Source organism: Eucalyptus grandis, chromosome 5, assembly GCF_016545825.1.
Source record: "Eucalyptus grandis isolate ANBG69807.140 chromosome 5, ASM1654582v1, whole genome shotgun sequence".
Classification (NCBI taxonomy): Eukaryota; Viridiplantae; Streptophyta; class Magnoliopsida; order Myrtales; family Myrtaceae; genus Eucalyptus; species Eucalyptus grandis.
The window spans coordinates 41618770-41639655 of NC_052616.1; the positions used below are offsets into that span (position 1 = coordinate 41618770).

The following is a 20886-nucleotide window of genomic DNA, read 5'->3' on the forward strand; positions in this document are numbered from 1 at the left end:
AACCTAAGTAATATACCTTTTCGTGTTTACTATTTTTGTGCATAGTGAGTTTTGCTGACAGAGGTGGTGTGTTTTATTCAACTTTTCCAAAGGATCTTGGCCCTCAAAGACACTTGTGCCAAAAATGAGGTATTTAGTAATACAATCCCCAAAGCCTTACCAAATTTAGCATTTTAACATCCCTTTAGCCTAATACAACTCCCACCTAGCATTTGCAGTTCCGCAATTTTGAAATGCTATTTAGGGACAATGAATGTTTTTTCAATCCTACCAACTTTGCCCTCACTAATACATTGTATTCCTGTTTTGCCCTTACTCTACTGTTCATTGTCTCTCTCTAAACCAAACACACCCATTGTAGCTCCAGATTTTCGTTGATGTGAGCCGACAGTCGACGGTCACTGTGGGACGGTCATTGAGGGTCAACTACCACGGGTCTCTTGGGCGACATCTGGAGGACCGCATGGACAAATTACACACAACTGTCCATTTGGTACATCTCCCGACTCATCCTCTGCAATGTGAGTGTTGGCTTCGTCAACTACAGCATGGCTCTGCTGCTGCTGCTGCTGCTCATCCCATCTACGGAGCCTCCACTTTTTCTCTCTGTTTGAATTTATGAGGAAAGATGATTCAACATAAGCCCAGTAAAGTCAAAGATTATCATGTCTTCAATTCAACAGGATACAGAATATGGTTTACAAGTTTTACTAGGTCGATAGCTACCAACCTCCAAGAATACCAATTGACACCTTTCCAAGAAGAATACTACTCCAGAAGAGTTATCTTTGTCCAGAAGGCAAGATCAATAACCATCTGAACTTTTGTTATTTTGGTACTGGAAAATGTCAAGTCAGTCAATTCAATAGTAGACGACACTGTCAAAAAAGGTCTGCCTGTATAAAATCTAAGTAGCAGACCCTAAAGCATAATCATATCAACTATCCTAGAGGGAAATATGAGATGGTCGATTCTTAACAACTCGAGTCACGTGAAGCGGACTGTTTGCTTACAAATCATACGTACTCAAACAAATGATGAGCATCAAAGGGAAAGGAGCCACAATATCTTTTGACAAGTAAGGGGAGATATAATAAAGTAATAGGAGCTTGTGCAGATCAACCAAATATTCAAGAAGTCACACTACTGTGGAACTCTCCATCTCATGCGAAATGCAAACACAGAGACTTGTAAACAGGCAATTCACTACATAGTCACATCCTGCTATAAATCATGATCGAAATTAGAGTGAATAAATTTGTACACGTGTTGACTTATAGTAAAATATAATATATTGGCAACAAGTCCAAAAATAGAAAAAGAATCTCCCCAAGCAAGCATCAAGAATAATCCAAAGTCCATCTGTCACCATTAAAATGTAGCTGAGAGGAAAACATACAGAAAATATGGAAGATCCTTGCATGACTTAAATCTCTGAAATTCCATTTTCCAAAAAGCAAAGGCCAAGGGCACTGATATTGTTTCCCAGTGGAAGATTTCTCTCTCCTCATCAAGCGGTCCAACCTTCGAAAATAGAGGAACAACAGCATCAGATCAGATACTTTTTCCAAAGTGAATGCATCAAAATTATAAAATTAAAGGAACCACAAGTTATAGATAATCAGAAAAGTCTCAATGAGCGAGAGACATTGCAGTTAACCATACCAAGCAAGTTTATACGTCACAAAATTACAGGGTACTCATGACCAAATATTGCCTGAAGGAATGTGTAAGGAGGAGCATTAATTGGCTGCAGTTGGTGATGTACTGTGGTAAGACGTGCTGATGCCTTGCCCATCCATGTTCACAACATAATCCGCTGCTGGCCACTCACTACCATCAATGAGTACAAAAAGAACCTGCAATCATACTAACCGATGTAAGCAAGTCCCACAACTAAAGCGTAAGCTGATAAGTGACTGCTCTCTACTGACACATCAGAGCACAATTTCTTGTCGTGCCTAGTTGTGTCCATTGAGATCGGGAACAGTGTTAAATAAATTAATTTATAAAGGCAAGATGATCGTATGAAAACTCTTCTTGAGGAACCTTTAGTTCTGTCAGCCAAAGGAGGAGGAACATTTGACTTCTGAAATCTCAAATCTCCAACAGACATGCGAGAAAAGAAGCATAATAACTGAATGCTCGAGACTGAAAAGCGAAGCCCTGTAAAGTTGTCTTATATCTCTCAATATCTTTAGAATCACCAAGTATACATGCATTTAAATGTGAGAAAAGCAATAGCCTCCCTTCTACCATGATATATAACACATCAACCTTCATCTGCTCTCGAGACACTCAGTTCTTCTGAATGAATAGAACTCTCTCTACCTTTTAATTTGGATAAAGTATATACTCTATTGTGCACTGTCCAGTGTTCAGGACATGAACACCATGTGATGTCCCATGGTAACACCAATTTTGATATGCCTACCATCACAATTATATGTACAGTCTCCCAGACATTTCCAGTGTCAAAGGCAAAAATAAAATGTGATATAAAACCAGGAGGTACATGACTCCTAGCTAAAGATAAACATTACGTAGTGTAATCCACTCAAAGAACGAGTAACATAAGCTTTAACAGTAGCTTTCCCAGGAAATATAGCTTAAAAATAAGAACTAACTTCTGGAACAATTCTACTTACTGTTCTTGGCAATGAATATTTTTGTTCCTACAAGGATCTAATAAGAGAGCCTGTAGATCCAAAGTCCACCCAGAAAATCCCTTCCACTCATTGTATATGCACTTCATAATGAAAAGAAAAGATCAAGCTTATCAAAGGATCATGCAAGACTAGGGGTGAGCATAGTCCGAGTTGGTCTGGGCCACCCCATAACCCTAGGACCAACCCATACAGTATTGGTCCTCAATTTTTAGGACCGAGGACCAACCCTATTGAGCCTAGGACCAAGGACCGGACTGACCCAATGGGTTCGGTCCGGTTCCAGGGTCAACCCGGGACCGATCGATAATTTTTTTTGTCTTGTTTTTTGTACTCCCTAAAAAAAGCAAACTTACAAATTCAAATTACGCATCCATCGACAATGCGGCATTGTACAACTAAACTATAAATACCAATACATATTCACAAAAATTTCATTTCTTTTCCCAGCAAAACTTTGGCATTTTTTACCTAATTTCAGCTCATAAATTACAAGCTCGTTTCTTTATCAAGCTTGTTGTTCCAACATGCAATGATCTAGATTTTAAAAACATGACATCAGTACGATTCGATTGCTACTTCAGTTAAAATCACGATGGATGATGAGCACGATTCGGTTCTTCAATCAAAGCTAACATCCATCTCCAAAAAAGGAAAGAAAAGCCCAGAAAGAACACATCGGATGCAATCGCCCCCATCAATCGAGGTCCAAAAGGGGAGGTCACGGGGACTAATACCCAGCCAAACGATCACATACGCGAAGCAAACATGGAAAAATAAAAATTCAACACAAATCAAGAGCATTGAAGATCTCAAATGAAGCACAAAGTAGAACTCACTAGCCAAGTTGTGTTTGGAAAGCAAGGGTGAGCCGAGCGTTACGGTTTCTAGTTAGGGCTTCTTCTTTTTTTCCTTCTGATTTACTCGGCGATAAGCAAGGCGACCGGCGAGTGGCGAGCAGTAAGCGTCGAGCGTCGAGTGGGGCTAGCGTCAACTGGCGAGCGGCAAGCGTTGAGTGGGGCCAGTGGCAAGCAGCGAGCATTAAGCGAGGCTAGCGGCGAGTGGTGAGTGGCCAATGTTGAGTGAGGCCAACAACGACAGCAAAGGGCGAGTGGTGAGCGGTGAGCAGCGCGAGTGGCACGCATGATCAAAGGTGAGCGGCATGGGCAACCAGAGGCAAGCGGGATGTTGCTACTTTTGATTTTAGCAAATTGAAGAACAAGGAAGACAAAATGGAAGAGAACATAATTTGGGAAGGAAGACCCGAGGAGATTTACGGCGTAAACTTCACGCCATTTTGGACGTCGCGAGTCCGTGACTGTGAGGACTCTTTGGTCCTCACGGTGAAGATTGAAGCACATACTCTGGATTGTGGCGGATGCCGTGAAGACCTTTATGGCGTACACTTCACGCCTTTTGGAATTGGATGCCGTCTGTCCATTACCGTGAGCCCGAGAAGTCAACAACTTTAACATCATTTTACTTAGGTTTTTTTTTTTGAACAGACATTTTACTTAGGTTTGAATATATAAAAGAATTATAAATATATAATATAATATACAGGGTTGGTCTAGAGTTGGACCGACCCAAAACTCTCAGGACCGAGGACCAACCCATTTTGATTCCCCAAATAAGAATACCTTGAAGAGAAAGATGAAAGTGATACATCTATCTTACCGCAACAAGTCACTCTGTTAAAATCCTTATCTTTTCCTCCTGTCATCAAGACCAAAATTACACCAAGTACGCTATCATAAAACACATTGCACTTACAGAAGAAGGAATTCACATGCTAAACCAACACTATTTGCTTTAAGCTAGGAAACTCTTGACTTTCAAAATGTCAGGTTTACTCCACATCAAAAAAAGAAGAAATGAAGTAACACAACCGTACCAGCAAATGCACTTACACCAGATAATGTAGCTAAGTCATCAATGCAGCCTCCCTACAAATCACGAAATCCTCCATTGTCTCAACATCCACTCATATCGAGACCAACCATTCAGAAAAAGAAGTGGTAACGACTATGACATTTCCAAGGCTACATACACCAAATTCACAAGGGCTCCTCGATACTTTGACAGTCAATTCACTTTCCCTTCCGCAGTCTTGTGGTATTGAAAGAGAAGACGAAACATCCACCCGCTGAAGTTGGCAATACAAGACATGACTTGCTTACACTGATGCAAAACATGCGGATAGAACATACGAACATGAGACATACATTTAGCCCATGTACACACCAAGAGAACACATCTTCATAGTAAGTCCATCATCACATGTAACAGAAAGCATACCAAATTACACGCGTACTCAAGTAAAACTAATCCATAACAGTGCGTGTACACACACTTACAGTTTGAGTCCTTTGTACGATCACCACCCCATCCCCGGAGTCCTGCGAGACCAAGATATTCCGCCTCAAGCACTTCCACGTCTCCCCTTCAACGGCCCATTTCGCCTCCACGAGACCACCCACGGTCACGAGCTCCTCCCCTCCCGACCGGCCCGACGAATCCGACTCCGAATACGAACCGCCTTAACGAGAGAGCACGAACCGGATGTCTTTGGACAGCGGCGTAACCAAGGGTCAGGCCAACGACGGCACCGTCGAATGGGAGAGGGCGAAGTTGGAGAGGAGAGAGGCTATGGCTTGCTCGTGCGAGGACATGGCGCGGTTTTGGGGATTTCAGTGGTGGGAGCATGGTGTGGGGTTCCTTGGCGACCACATGTGAGCGGAGCGTGGTGGTAGCGAATGCGATCCCAGTTAAGTCGGTGGCGTGTGGGGGCAGAGGGAATGGCTCTCGGCGGCGCGGAAAAAAGAACCCGCCTTCACATCAGAAGAGCTAATTGACATTCGGGTCATGTCCTGTTGGTTCAATGCCGAAGCAAAAGGGCTCTTCTTTAATTTTATCAGAATCATTTGTAATATAGGAAACTGATGAGAAGATTCAAGATGACCTTGAAGGCTATTATTGTTCATCTAAATTGGATTAAAAGTCTGATCTCAAGCCATACAAGTCAAAAGAGAAAGTCAGGAACCGAACGTAAAAAATAGATGCAACTGAAAAACACCATGAGCTAGGGCGAGCCTCCTGCCATGATTTGTCCAATGGCAAACTTCTCAATGTGTTGATAGAATTTGAGCTTTTCAGTTGAGTTATTTTCAATAATACTATATCGATGGAATTAATAATGACATTGCATGTATGAGGGCTAATTAAGCTATCAGTGGCTCGTCTTATTCATGTTAACCCAATTCAAGGAGTTTCTCCCTAATTTGGCACAGCTGATGTGGAACTTCGCTGATACATATCCGTCTTTCTGGTACTTGATATGAGCAAGCAACTCCAATGTCATACACCATAGCCAAACATTCTTGAAATATCTCGCCGCTTTTAGAAAACAAATGCCAACGACTATAGGGGTCTAAATTGCCCTCTCTTTCTTGAAGCAAAAAGATGTCCGTAATTTCTAGTACTTGTTCAAGCAAAGCTTCTGCAACAAAATTATGAAGAGTCAGATTGTCTTTGAATGTGTGATCCATGGGACTCAACCCCATGAATATCTCCAACAAGAGAATGCCGTAACTATAGACATCGCCTTCTTTTGAAGCCTTGCATCCCATTGCATACTCTGCCACCCATTTGGACCATAAAACGAATCAAATTAAATTGTAGATCACCAAATCAAAATTTAATGTGCGTAAGACTATAATCCGTGGGACTCAACCCCATGAATATCTTCAACATGAGAATGCCGTAACTATATACATTGCCTTCTTTTGAAGCCTTGCATCCCATTGCATACTTTGCCACCCATTTGGATCATAAAATGAATCAAATTAAATTGTGGATCACCAAATCAAAATTTAATGTGCGTAAGACTATAAGAGCTATCATTAGCTACCAAACTTAACATGAGAAGACCATCAATAATTTTTTGGGTATACAAACTCTCTTGGAGAGAGAGAGAGAGAGAGAGAGAGAACCTGGTGGAATATAACCCGTTGTCCCTCTTACCATTGAGCTCATCTGATTAGTTAAAGTATCAAGGAATTTTGCCAATCCAAAGTCGCCAACACGTGCAACCATCTCAGCATCTAAGAGGATATTGCTTGGCTTTAGATCACAATGCACAATGGGGACATGGCATTGGTGATGAAGATAATATAGTGCATAAGCAACATCAATAGCAATATTTATCCTTTGAATGAAATTTAACTTTTTCGAAAGCCCATTACCATGAGATGATGTTGTACATGGGTGTAGCCAGCATTTCAAGCTTCCATTCTTCATGTATTCGTAGATTAAAGCCTTAAAATAAGGTCCTCTATGATCACTATAAGAACAAACTTATAGTAACTTCAAAATATTTCGATGTCTCATGTTCTTTGATGCCTCACACTCAACTATAAAGCCATTCAGAGCACTTAGACGGTTTAAATGAAGCACCTTCACGGCAACAACCACTCCAATGTCCTTGAATATCCCCTTGTAAACAGAACCAAAGCCTCCAACACCAATCAAATTCGTTGAAGAAAAACCTCCAGTTGCTTTTAAGAGTGTTTCATAAAATATGCACCGATATGAATAAGGCAGAAAATCTGAATTTGGTACATTTACGTTCTTCTTCACCCAATGAAAATATATAATAGCTACATGTAGAGCCATCCCAAGAACTCCAGGAATAACAAAAGTGAAAAATATTATTATATTGATCTTTGTACTCTTGAAGCTTTTGGAAATGCAGTTAGGGAGGTGAAATTCTTGTAGTCCACCACAAAGCTCATTGTTCCCAACAATAGAAGTAGCAGTAGCATTCTTAAAGACTCCTTCACGTGGTAGCCTACCTTCAAACTTATTGTACAACAAATTCATAAGTTTTAGGGAACGAAATATCGCTAAGAATTCTGGAATTTGTCCTGACAAATTGTTGCGTGAAAGATCTAGTTCTTCAATGCCTCCTAATGATATGATTGATTGCGGAATTGACCCATGGAAGAAGTTGCCCCCCATCCTTAGTGATGTCAATGCAATGCAATAACCTAAACTACTAGGGATTTCACCTACCAACAAATTGTTAGAGATGTCCAACACATTCAAATTTCTCAAGTTGCCAACTTCTATGGGTAAAACCCTAGTCAGATGATTGCGAGACAAGTCCATAATGATGGCTGATGATGAGAGACCGATAAGCTGTTGGGGTATGGCACCACTGAGACTGTTATTAGACAGGTCAAGTAGATAAAGAGATTGGCAATTTGATAGATGTGAAGGAATTTGCCCATCAAAGTTGTTCCCACCCATATGCAGCTCAATCAACTTGGTTAGATTTCCTAAAAAAAATAAGATAATCCCTCTCAGGTTATTATGACTTACCTGCAAAATCCTTAAGTTTTGTAGATTCACAATATTTGAGGGGATAACACCTGAAAGATGGTTGAGATTCATAAACAATACTTCCAAGTTGACAATATTCCCGATTTCTTTTGGAAGCTCACCAGTTATTTGATTCTTGATTGCATAAAATGTTTTGAGAGTGGTGGATAAATTACCCAAGCATTTAGGTAACACCCCACCAAACTTATTCTTGCCGATACTCATGTACTCTAAGTTGGTGCTATTAGTTAATGAACAAAGGAAGCTTAAGTCTTTAGGTTTTCCACTTCCAAGCTAATTACCAAAGATTTGAAAGTGACTAAGCTTAAACAAATTTTCCAAAGAAGGTACTTTCCCGAAAAACTTGTTACTTCCAATTTGAAGCACATCTAGCTTAGTGTAATTTGATATCGAGGGAGGAATCAGTCCATCAAGTTGGTTCTCAGTAACACTAGAAAATTCAAGATTTTGGAGTTTAAGGCCTATGCCTACTGGAAGAGTCCCTTGTATCTGGTTGTGTGCAACATCAAATAGAATTAAAGAAGAGATTGAGTAAGGAAGATGGAATTGTACCCGACAAACTATTAAATCCAATGCCGATGAGATGCAAGTTTGGCAGGCAGCCTAAAACTTGGGGAATGCTCCCACCCAAGTTGTTCTAGGTTAAATAAAAGATTTCCAGTGAAGACAAGTTCCCAATGGAGGAAGGCACACTCCCGGCTAGATTATTAGCATACAAATTCAACCGCCGTAGCTTTAGCAATGAACCAAGATCTCCTGGAATTTCTCCAGTTAGTTGGTTGTTCCCAAGTGAGAGTATGACCAAGTCCAAGCAACCCGATATGTTTTTGGGAATCTCGCCGATCAATGAATTGTTGTGCAATCTTAGGATACGCATGCGGTGCAACTGGCCGAGTTGTGGAGGGATTTCATGATTGAAACTATTGTTTTGGAGCAGCAATTCCCTTAATAAGTTGAGATTTCCGATATGAGGAGATATTGATCCAGATAGTCCTTGGGATGATAAGTCCAAGCCTGTGACCCTCCAGTGCCTCCGGCTGCACGTAACACCATACCACTGGCAAAACCCAATGCTATTATTCCATGAGTTAAACACACTGAAAGGATCTCTGATTATGCCAGCCTTGAATTGGAGAAGCACAAATCTGTCAGTTTCATTGGTGGTGAAGACTTGGTTAAAACTCAGTGCAAGAACAATACAAAGAAGCAAATGGCATGCTTGAAACTCTACAAAACTAATGCCCACGAGTTTCATGACTCAAAGCTCAAGGAAGCGGGTGGATGTGAAAGCCAAGCAGGAAGAAACAAGAGGCAGGATCAGTGTTAATGGAAACTGGGAAGAGATTTGCAGGAGGAGGGATTCTTCAGGACAGCTTTTTGTAGGATTTTCCTTTTTCTTTTTTTTTTAAGCGCTTTTCTTCTATTCGAAAGCGCGTTTCTGCCTTTTGAGAGGACTTTTCTGGTCTTCGCCTGTATTGTGGGGGCGGAATGTTGCTTTGCCTCTCGAGAAGAAAGTGTCCGGACATGGACCCGGGAGACATGGGGCTGCTATTGCTTTTCTCGAAAGCGCGTTTCTGCCCTTCGAGAAGATTTTTATGGCCATCTGCCCGTATTGTGAGGGCAGAACGCTGCTTTTGCATATATTTAATTCTATCTATGCTGTTCCTAATTGCTTTAATCCTCAACCATCAATATCAATGGATTAAGGGAAAATTATGGCATTGTTGTTGGAGAAATCTTTCCAGAATATTTTGACGCTGACAAAACATTTCTATCAGTCTAGTCTGGATATCGATAGTTTAAAGTCTCAAGACTTTGTAGTCTCAAGACTGAAGACTCAAGACTCAAGACTCAAGACTCAAGACTCAAGACTATTCTCACTGACAGTCTTTCTAATCCAGTAGAGAAGGATATCCGAAGCAGAAGTATATGGTTGGGATTCGATGCAATCTTCTGGAAAAGATACCTTGGTTGGATAATCATTTCGGATTCTTTAATTCTTATCAAAGATCAATTGAAGATCCAATAGTCGACGAAACATTCTTGGAATGTTCTATTCATGGAAACCAAAATCCTGATTGTATGAGCGAACAAGATTGATGGGCTATCATCAGATTCCTTAAATAGCTCGGATGATCTTCTTGATTGATTCCGTCCAACGGGTAGATTGGAGGAATTCCTTTGGTAAGTGCCAACGGCTATGATGGCATAAAGGTGTATAAAAGGAAGAGGTTCTAGTTGTTTTATGGGTGTGATTGATAGAAAAATTCCAGAGTCTGAAGAACCTTGATTGTTAGTCGATTCAGTTCGAGCGAAATTGTATACACGGAGAGTGTTCATACCTAGTGACACCTTGAGCAAGTGGAGTAGATCATCTACACCTAGAAATCAAGGAAGATCAACACTGTAACATCTCTTTGTTCATAGTGGAATCCAGCCAATCGGCTGTCAGTGCAGAAGAGTGGACGTAGGCTTGAACCAAGCCAGACCACTATAAACCTCGTGTTTAATTCTCTCTTTCCTTTACTTAGTCTTACGATTGATCTTTTATTTCTTTATCTGTCTAAGTATTGTGCAATTTTCAAGAAAATTTTATATGCCTATTCACCCCCCTCTAGGTACTAGTACTAGCATTATCAATTGTAAATGTGTCATTTTTAATTATCAATTTCGTTTTTCACTTGTTCAAATAAGCAAATCCCCATTACATTTAGATGACACCGAGGATCTCGACTTAGGGACATCACAAGACGGTCAGCCATAGCTCAGCTCGTCTCGAGCTCACTCTATAACCACCGTCTCCTAGCTGGGTAGGTGTCTCCGCGATTAAACGCTCGTTCCTACGTACCTCTTTGGCCCCGTTTGGTTCTCGTTGAAGTTGAAGCCTACATGTAGTTCTCTATGTTAACTCGTGTCTTGGACTGGGATGAGATGTTTCACTCACTGACCTCGTGCTTGGTTTGATGCTTTGTCGGAGTCAACCCTTGAATCTCGTATAGTTTCGTTTGTTCCCAGCCAGTCACATAACATGTTTGACAAAATGCGCATGAAAACTGTACAAGTTAGTTTCGTTTCCTTTTGTCACCCGAGAGCATTTATGGATCTTCAAGTCATTCCCACGATCAAATGCTTTTCTACACCACCATTTTGTTTACTTTGTCTTTCATTTCTTGCGTTGTGGCTTCGAATGGCAGTCTGGTGGTGATGGTCTGCCAATGGCGATCGTGATATTATTCGTTGATGGTGGAATATTTGGTGTTTAAAAAATGCTTGGAGATGAAATATATTATTCTTGGTTTAAGATGAGATAAAAAGGGCGTTGTTGTTAAACTTGCTTTATTCTGAAATTGATCTGGGATATTGGAGCTTCTGGGTGGCTGTAATTATTCGGAGAAGACGACCATCTGGCGTGCAGATGAGGAAAAGAAAGTCGATGTGAGTTCATGTTTTTCTTGTTGAAGTTGAGCTAGGGATAGCTTTGAAAGAATGGATTTTTTAAAGTATGGGCTGGGTTGATTTTAGGTTCCTTCGTTTTTAAAAATAATTTTCGGAAAAACGTTTTCTAGATTTTCCGGTATTCATTTCATGGAAAATGAATTTTTTAGGGAAAATGTTTTCCATAAAAGGAAAAAAGTCTTTTAGATTATGGAAAAATATTTTCTAAAAATATTTTCTACTTTTGAAGAGTGGAAAATATTTTCCTCACTTGATCTCTCTTATCTCACACCTCTATAAATCCTCACTTTCTCATCCCATTTCTTCTTCTTCTTCTTCTTTTTATTCGAATTATTTTTTAATTTTTTTCTTTTTTCGAATTATTTTTAATTTCATTTTTCATTTTTTTCATTTTTTTCTTTGTTTCCCATATTCATCTTTCTTAGCTAGTCGATCGAGCTGTTGCTAGGTGAATCTCAAGCTCATCGATCTTAAGCTTATGCTTTGCACTCTTGCTTATCATTTTCTTTATTTACTCTATCATGCAGTTGTACATTGCTCAAGCAAATGGCTTTACATGCTTTGCTTCTTTTCTCTTTTGCTTCTTTTTAAAATCCATACGAATTTTATTTTTAGAGTAGATGAACGTTTGGTGACAATGAGGGAACAAAGATATGGAGCAAATTTGCTTGGATTTAAAGACAAGTTCATATTTGATGGATTTATAGGTCAGTAAGTGATGTGGTGAAGTCTTATAAAATATTTTCCTTATCGAACACCAGAAAATATTTTCCGAAACATTTTTAGGTTTTAGCCGAACACTAAAAAATATTGTCATTTTCCAGGAAATGAACAAACCCTTAGTGAAATGGCCTAGAGAATTTCAGAGGGCTTGATGCAAGAGGCCCTAATTGAGTCCACGGGGCCAAATTCGTAAGACCGGTTGCAGCCCACGTCCCTAATTCCGGAATTAATACTTTTTTTATATAATTTTAAAATTAAAAATTCTAAAATATTAAAAAATTAAAAAAATAAGAAAATGCTTGGACATAGGTCTTCATTAAATTTTTAAGTTTTAGCATTAGATGTGGCTTGGTTTCACTTGATTAGTATACATTTAGCTTAGTCCAAGGAGAGCATCCTTTTGAAGAAATTGAATGACTTAGTTTTAGCTCATGGAGGGATCATGTCCTGGAGCTTATAACATGGCCATGCATATTCTTTGCCCATCTTATATCGAGTTTTCTTTTGCACGTTTACCTTAAAGTCATTTTGATACTTGAGTGTTTACTTATCACATCGTTTTTTTAATAAATTGGTTGTTTGTCGCTTTCCTAGATTGAATTAGGATTAGTTTAGGCCTTGATGAAAAGAAACCCTACAAAAACGTTTGCATGATCATTTAGCAACTTTGACGCCTTTGGTACTATAACTGGCAATCAAGACCATGTGACTACTTAAGTAACAACTTTCCAACTTAGAGGTACTGAAGTGATGCTAAAAGACATTAGCGTTTTCAAGTTTTCGACTCTAGAATTTCTAGTTGCATAGGAATCGTAATGACAAAAATGCGTCTCAATTGGTTTCTAGCAGACCCCAATAGGTTAGTGGCGAATCCTAGGAAAATTTAGATTATCAAAAACTTTAAAAATAAAACTCAACGTTGCACAAAGTATGGGTTTGGAAGAACCTGAGTCTAATCAAGGGACGTTGGCCCAAATTAGGCAATTCCTCTAAACTTATATATTTCTTTTCCCCTCTGGCTGGAAAAAGTAGGTCACGATAGTACTTAAAAATTCCTCCTTATGTTAAAAAAGAATTGCACAAATGGACACAGTGAAATCATTAAAAAGTTCATAAATATATTACATTCATGCCAATTCAATCCTAAATTTTTAATATTGTGAATCTAATCTTAAACTTTTTGTCGATATACCAATTTAGTCCTAAATCATTTAATTGTGCTAATTTAATCTTAAAATTTTTAACGATTTGCCAAGTTAGCCTTCCAACCAATGGAAAATTTTAGGATTAAATTAGCTATATTGAAAGGTCTATAACTAAATTAGCATATGTACAATAAATTTATGACTCTTTTTTTTTGTAATTAAACATACATTATTAACAACAACAGTTTGATTATATGTTGTGTTTTTCCTTATCAAGCTTGCTGCTTAATTTGTGGGTAGTGATCATACTGATTGCTTGTTAGCAATGATTCTCGGTCTTACATACATCGGTGATCATTACAATCATGTTTAAGCCCGAAACAATAATTGTAAGAAATATTAATTTGTTTTATAGAGATGTTAGTTTTAATTCAACATGAATGATCTACCTAAATGTCTTTCTGCTGGTGATCTAAGATTCGTGTACGTAATTAGTAATTTATTCACATTTCGCACTCCCCTTGAGTTTCCGTCTTTGGATACAACATCCAATAATGGAGATCGGGACACTGAGTGCCATAACTTAAGCACGGAGGGACACTTAAGTACCATAACTTTAAAATGGTACACTTAAGTGCCAATATCGGAGTAAAATGGGACAATTAAGTGCCACTCGCGAAAATCCGGCCAAATGGCTGATGTGGCAATTTCGGCGAGTTTGGTCCAAAACGGCGTCGTTTTGCACGACGTGGTAGAAAATGCAAAAACGACGCCGTTTCGTGTCTATATATAAATAATAATATATAAATTAATTAAATTAGATTTAAAATATTCAAAAAAATTTTAAAAATAAGAAAGTTTTAAAAAATTTTAAAAATTTTAAAAAATTTAAAAATTAAGAAAAAAGGGAGGGGGGAGGTCAAACATGGCGGCTCCCTCGCCGCCGCCTCCTCACCATCGCCGGGAAGGGTCGGCAACGAAGAGGGGGGAGGGTCGACCGGGGTCGCGGCCCCGGCTAACCGACGGCGAGGGCTGCGAGCCCTCGCCGGATCATTTGCGAGGGCCGCGACCCTTGCCCTAGATTTGGGTGAGGGCTCACGGGCCCTCGCCGACCCTCCCCACTCCATCGTCGGCCCTTCCTAACGGTAGCGGGGAGGCGGCAAGGGCTCGCGAGCCCTCGCCGGATCCGGGCGAGGGCCGCGACCCTCGCCTAGATCCGGCGAGGGGTTGCAGCCCTCGCCGCCTCCCCACCACCGCCGGGAAGGGCCGGCTACGGAGTGGGGCGGGCTGGCCGGGGGTCATCGGGGCCGGCGGGGGGGCGAGGGCGGCGAGCCCTCGCCGTCGGGGCGATGGTTGCGACCCTCGCCGCGATCCGGCGAGGGCGGCGAGCCTCGCCCAAATCGGGGGCGATGGTTGCGACCCTCGCCGCGATCCGGCGAGGGCTCGCAGCCCTCGCCGTCGCCGGCCGGGCGAGCGACCCCGACCGACCCTCCCCCTCCGTCGCCGGCCCTTCCTGGCCACGGCGGAGGCGGCGCGGCGGCGAGGAGCCGCCCCATTCGACCTCCCCTTTTTTTTAAAATTTTTTTCTTAATTTTTAAAATTTTAAAATTTTCTTAATTTTTTAAAACTTTAAAATTTTTCTTAATTTTTTAAAATTTTCTTATTTTTTTTTTAAATTTTTTGAACATTTAAAATTTAATTTAATTAATTTTTATATTATTATTTATACGTGGACACGAAACGACATCGTTTTTGCATTTTCTCCGCCATGTCAGCGTGTAAAACGACGCCGTTTTGAACCAAGCTCGCCGGAAAGTCGCCACGTAAGCCATTTGGCCGGATCTTCGCCGGAGTGGCACTTAAGTGTCCCATTTAACTTCAAAACTGGACTCAAGTGTACCATTTTAAAGTTTATGGCGACTTAAGTGTGTCCCGATCCAAGTTATGGCACTCGGGCTGTATTTCGCCTCCAATAATGATTGGCTTTCTCCGTTTTATTTCTTGTCGTGTGGATTCCCATATCCCCTTACGTATCCTTTCACACCATCTGAATAAAGCCGCTCTACATGGATATAATCCTTGAATAATCACCAATTTAATTTGAAGTATGAATGGTGACAAGGCAACCGCGAAGAAATTCACTGAAAAGCAGAGGAGAAAAATCAACTATTGGGTCCCCCTTTATTTTGTTTTGGTCTGCCATTTTCCTTTTTCTGTAATTTTATCTAAGCGCGTCGTCTTCGTGTCCCTTTCACCTCTTTTTCTTAGCCGTGTTGATAGGGTCTTTGACTCTTTCGGCTAAGTGAGCGTGAACATGGGGGCATGGACCATAATCGAGAACGCGCTGCGTATGCCTCACGAGAAAGCCTATTGAGACAATAGTTTGTGGTCAGATAAGAAATTTACAAAAGAGAGAAAGAAAGGCGAAGGAACTGCTGTCTCGTGTGAAACCAAGTAAGGGGAATCATTTCCCACATTTCCTCGTCGGGTCCACATAAGAAAGGGATGTTCCTCTCTTCTTTTTCTCCATTTGATGTGCCACGACTATAAGTGTAGGCAGCACTCAAGAACCATTTTCTTCACTCAAGATCCATTTCGTCATTGTTTCTTAGTTGTTGCCTCCATCTTATTCAGGCTCGCCACTGTCGAATTCTGTCCTTCAATATCACCACTACTTTCTGGTAATTTCGCTCCAGTTTTTTGCAATGCTTGCATCGGTTAATTGTTGTATAAAGATTAAGATCAGATCTTTATCATAATCGATGATTGATTCCCGCTATTTGTAATTTAGTTTAACACCTTAAATCTTGATTTACATTGGGTGGGATTAGTTGATTTCATTTTGCTCGATTCTTGTTTATAGTTGGAGGTATATAAGCAATTCAAGAAAAAGGAATTATCATGACAAAAGTACCTGGCCTTAAAACTTAAGCACACAAGAGAGAAAAATAGAAGAGGCCAAAATAACATTTGATTTTGATGCACACATTCTTTTGCACACCAGCTACAACATTTATATTCATCACATATCAATATCCACAACTACATGATAACTTTGACTATGTCTCCTTATGTTTGGGATTGGTTGCTTTGGAGTGAAAGGAAGAGCTTTTGCTAATCAATGGGGAAATGAAAAGGAGAAAGTAATGGATCTGACTTATCCCTTCTATTTGTGCACTTTCACATGCTTCGGTTCCTTCAAATTTTCGCAGCTTCAACTACACTTTCAAATCTAATTTAATATTTCATGAGCTAATTTGAGCTATGTAAAAGCTGCTGACTCTATATGTTATTGCGTTATCGAGTCTATCAGAGTCTAGCATTGCTTCAAAGGAATTCGCACAGGGACATCTCTTCTTCAGAAGAGGATATAATAGTCGGGGATTCGCAAATTATTGGTTTACTTTCTACCGTTAATAATTAAGTGATACTTGATTTCACTCGTCAATCCACTATAATTTTTAACCTTTTTTTTTTTTTGGGGGTGGAATTGATAGCTCTAACCAATTTTTCATCATAGTACTAACACACCGGCCACCTTTTAGCGGCCATCGGTTTTTTTTTTTGGGGAGGGGGTTGATTTCACTTCACTAAAAATGGCTACAATATATTGAATTGAACACGGTTGATTGCGAAACTTTCACGTTATATTCAGCAGTAAATTTCTTGAATTTGTCAATTATACATGGATGGGCCTAAAGGGAGAAGCTAGGATAGCCGCCAAAAAGTAATTTCGCAAAAAGACAATCTCTCATGGCATGACAAACTAATAGGTGAAGCAGTAAATAAAGAATTAGAAGCATCTCTATGCAAAAGACAAATGTTAACCGCAAATGGAAAGCTCTACATAGTTAAAATTGACATTCATTATCTCCCTAAAAAAATCCACACAGATCTGCCTAGGCAACAACACAAAAAAAAAAAAAAAATGATTTGCGAACCATAACCTGTAATTGAGCATTCTTTTCAGTTTCCTTCCTATAGGTTTTAGACGAATCTAACTTTTGTCGCTATAGTGTCTTAAACTTTGCCATGAAAGAGCATGTGCATTTGTGGATGGGATTTCATTATAATTACTTAGAGTATATCTCTACATTTGAATCTGATAGTAATCAGCCACACCTTACCCTGTTATAGTGACTTTGAACTTATCTCTACTTTTGCTTCTAATAGATATTGGCGTTATCATCCTGCATGTGGTCATCATTTTCGGGTAGCATTTCAAATTCTTGTTGCACAGACAATTTGCACCAACATATGTGGTTGAACTTTGCATTGACAGTAATTCGTACTATTTTTTCTGTCTTTTGTACTAAATGCAGCTTTATAAGGAGATCATGTACAGAGAACAAATAAACATGTTGAACGTCTCTTCTAGTAATCAGGAACTAGAGAAGTTATCGGGATATGAGTACGAAGTATTTTTAAGCTTTAGAGGACCAGATACCCGTAATGACATTACTAATTACCTTCACACTAGCATGACTGAAGCTGGAATTCGGGCATATATAGATGATGAAGAGCTCCGCATTGGTGAAGAGATTAGCTGTCAGCTTCTCCAAGCAATTGAGCAGTCAAAGATCTCGATACCAATCTTTTCCAAAGGATATGTAGACAGTACATGGTGCCTTAGGGAATTGGTCAAGATGGTGGATAGCAAGAACACAAGGAGACATAAGATTATGCTCATTTTCTACAACGTTGCACCATCTGAGGTAAAGTACCAGACTAATCACTACGGCAATGCCATTGTTTCTCATGTAAACAAGAAGCGGTTCAATGATGAGACTATCAACAATTGGAAGGCTGCTCTCAATGAGGTTGGAGCACTAAAGGGATGGGACTTCCAAAGCATGCCACATAGGTATGATTATATCATGGGCAGTCTAGTTATTCTAGATGCATTATTTTTTTCAGCTAAACTCAATATCTTGATGCTTTTTCCTCCAATATTTTCAGAGGGAAAGGTGAAATTGTGAAAGAAATTGTCAATAATGTTTTGACTGAGTTGAAAACTGCCTACTTGGAAGTATCTGATTGCTTAGTTGAAGTAGATAGTCATGTGGATGAAATCATGAGGATGATATGTACACACGACCATGAAACAAAGATCATTGGAATCCATGGCATCGGTGGCATGGGAAAGACGACTCTTGCCCAAATAGTGTACAATCAACTTTCTGATGATTTTTGTAATTGTTGCTTCCTTTCTAACGTCAGAGAAACAGAGATCACACGATTGCAAAATCAGCTCATATCGAGCATTCTGAAGAAAAGATGGCCCAAAATCGACAATATTATGGAAGGAAAAAAGGTGATTAGGGAAAGGTTATGCTCTAAAACAATGCTTCTTTTGCTTGATGATGTTGATGAAGCAAGTCAACTCGATGCGCTCGTGCAAAAGCGTGAGTGGTTTAGGAAGGGAAGCAAGATTATCATTACAACTAGAGATCGAGGAATTCTCAATGTGCCTACACTTGTTGATTGGACTTATGAACTTATTGGCATGGATTTTGATCACTCTCTTCAACTTTTTAGCAAGCATGCCTTTAGAAGAGATTATCCCATAGAACAATACATCTTTCACTCGGAAAGAGCTGTAAAAATTTGTGGTGGTCTTCCTTTAGCTCTTGAGGTTATAGGTTCTCTTTTATCTGGAAAAAAACATAGAGGAGTGGGATGCCATATTAAAGGAGTTGGAAGAATTTCCTCACCAAGATGTCCAAAAGAAGTTGATGATCAGCATTAAGGCTTTAAATGAAGACCAAAGAAAGATATTTTTTGATGTTGCTTGTTTTTTCATCGGGATTGATAAAAGAATTGTGATTTACATGTGGGAAAGCTGTAAGTTTCTTCCTCAACAATCTCTTAACACCCTCCAGCAAAGATCTTTGATAAAGATTAGAGAAGATAATCGATTGTGGATGCATGATTGGTTAAGAGATATTGGAAGAAATCTTATACAACAAGGAAGTGGTTGGCAACCAGAGAAGCAACAATGGGTGTGGACTCATGCACAAGCATTGGAAATTCTGGAGAAAACGCAGGTAAAATTGTATAACTTCATTCCCTTTTAAGAAGATTGGTCATGGGATATTCAGTTTGATTTTGTTTATATCAGTGTTAATTTTTGTGCACAATTAATCAATTGTTTTCAACAATAGGAGAAAATATATAATTGCTTTCCCCTTGAAGAAGATAAACGTGGTAAATCATATTCTAACTTTCATTTTCTATTTCTATTTTGGCAGATGGGAGGAGTTCATGGAATTGGAAGTATCGAAGCAATATGTCTCAAGCTTGATGAAAGATCTCAATGCTCCTTGATAAAAGAATGCCTAGCAAGTCTTTCAAATCTAAGGTTCCTTCAAGTGGATAGCAAAGAATTTGATGGAATCACAAAGTCTATCCTTAATCAAGTGAGTGGTTTACTATGTTACCAGTGCTCAAATTTTGTTCAAGCCACATTTAGCACGCTCATCCTTCCAGAGTTGAGATGGCTTTCATGGAAATACTTTCCTCTGGTTTTTAAGCTGACCAATTTATCCATGAGGAAGCTACTAATACTTGATTTGTCAATGAGTAGAATCACTGAAAAATGGGATGGATGGAGCCACATCAAGGTATGATTTTAGATAACATCAACATGAGTTTTTTTTTTTTTTTTTCATGTGTAATATTAATTTATTTTGAAGACCAATGCTGTCTTCTTTTCAGTTTGGCTAAGAATTTGAAGGTCCTAAACTGATTTGGATGCATGAAGTTGCGTAGAACCCCAAACTTGTCTTTTCTTGTGAATTTAGAGATTGATTCTCGAAAATTGTGAGAATTTGGCTCAGATTCATTCATCAATTAGTCAACTTAAGAAGCTAGTCTTCTTAAACTTGAAGGATTGTAACAATCTTCGAGAGCTACCAGACGAGATGGGGGCACTAGAATCTTTGAGAGAACTTCTTCTTGACTCAACAGCTATAGAAGAGGTTTTGAATGGAGAAGGATGAAAAAACTAGAAATTCTTAGCTTGGACAAGTGTACATTACTGACCAAGTTTAGTTTTGTTGGCTGTGCAGCTGCAGCAACAAACCTATCATTAGTGGACAGGCACTTGACTCAAATGCCTAAGTCGATTGAAAATTTCAACTCCCTAATCAAGTTGAATCTATTAAGTACAAATATGCGGGAGTTACCTGATGTAACTAGGAACATGAAGAATTTGAAAGTTCTAAAGATGAGATGCCCCTTGAAAAAGCTATCTAGTGCCATTGGGATGTTGGAGAAGCTCGAAGAGCTAGAGGCATGGGGTACTTTTAAAGAAATTCCCGATGATATTGGGAATCTACGATTTCTAAAAACTTTGATATTGGGTAGCCCCGGAATTTCGATGGTGCCTCAACTTCCAGAAAGTCTAATCAATCTATGTTGTAAAACAACCTCGATGGAGACTTTGCCAAACTTATCGAACCTATTAAATCTGAGAAATTTGAGGTTGACTT

The 20886-nt window shown here is 39.5% G+C and overlaps 1 protein-coding gene and 1 long non-coding RNA gene across 3 annotated transcripts; one reads left to right on the plus strand and one right to left on the minus strand.

Annotated features, from left to right (window-relative positions):
- Positions 1–236: 236 nt before the first annotated feature.
- On the minus strand, positions 237–4940 carry LOC120293379. 2 transcript variants are annotated; one of them, XR_005551143.1, is made up of 4 exons: positions 4561–4938; positions 1666–2749; positions 1400–1524; positions 237–606 (listed from the first exon to the last, which is right to left on the minus strand). It is a non-coding gene; the product is annotated as an uncharacterized LOC120293379 (long non-coding RNA). The 2 variants fall into 2 exon arrangements; XR_005551142.1 differs by having other exon boundaries at positions 1400–2749; positions 4561–4940.
- A 288-nt stretch (positions 4941–5228) lies between these two features.
- LOC104444565 (disease resistance protein RPV1) lies at positions 5229–20394 on the plus strand. The gene is made up of 7 exons (XM_039313709.1): positions 5229–5398; positions 17567–17606; positions 17716–18257; positions 18353–19028; positions 19645–19812; positions 19927–20016; positions 20197–20394. Exons 1-7 carry the CDS (start codon positions 5229–5231, stop codon positions 20392–20394), a joined length of 1884 nt encoding a protein of 627 aa, XP_039169643.1.
- The last annotated feature ends 492 nt before the right edge of the window (positions 20395–20886 follow it).

Excerpts from the sequence above, each read along its gene's own strand:
- LOC104444565 (XM_039313709.1), top strand. The coding sequence starts at position 5,229 with ATGTCTTTGGACAGCGGCGTAACCAAGGGTCAGGCCAACGACGGCACC. Across the intron at positions 5,399-17,566 it reads GGGTTCCTTGGCGACCACAT|ATATTGGCGTTATCATCCTG; the intron begins GTGAGCGGAGCG and ends TGCTTCTAATAG. Across the intron at positions 17,607-17,715 it reads CATGTGGTCATCATTTTCGG|CTTTATAAGGAGATCATGTA; the intron begins GTAGCATTTCAA and ends TACTAAATGCAG.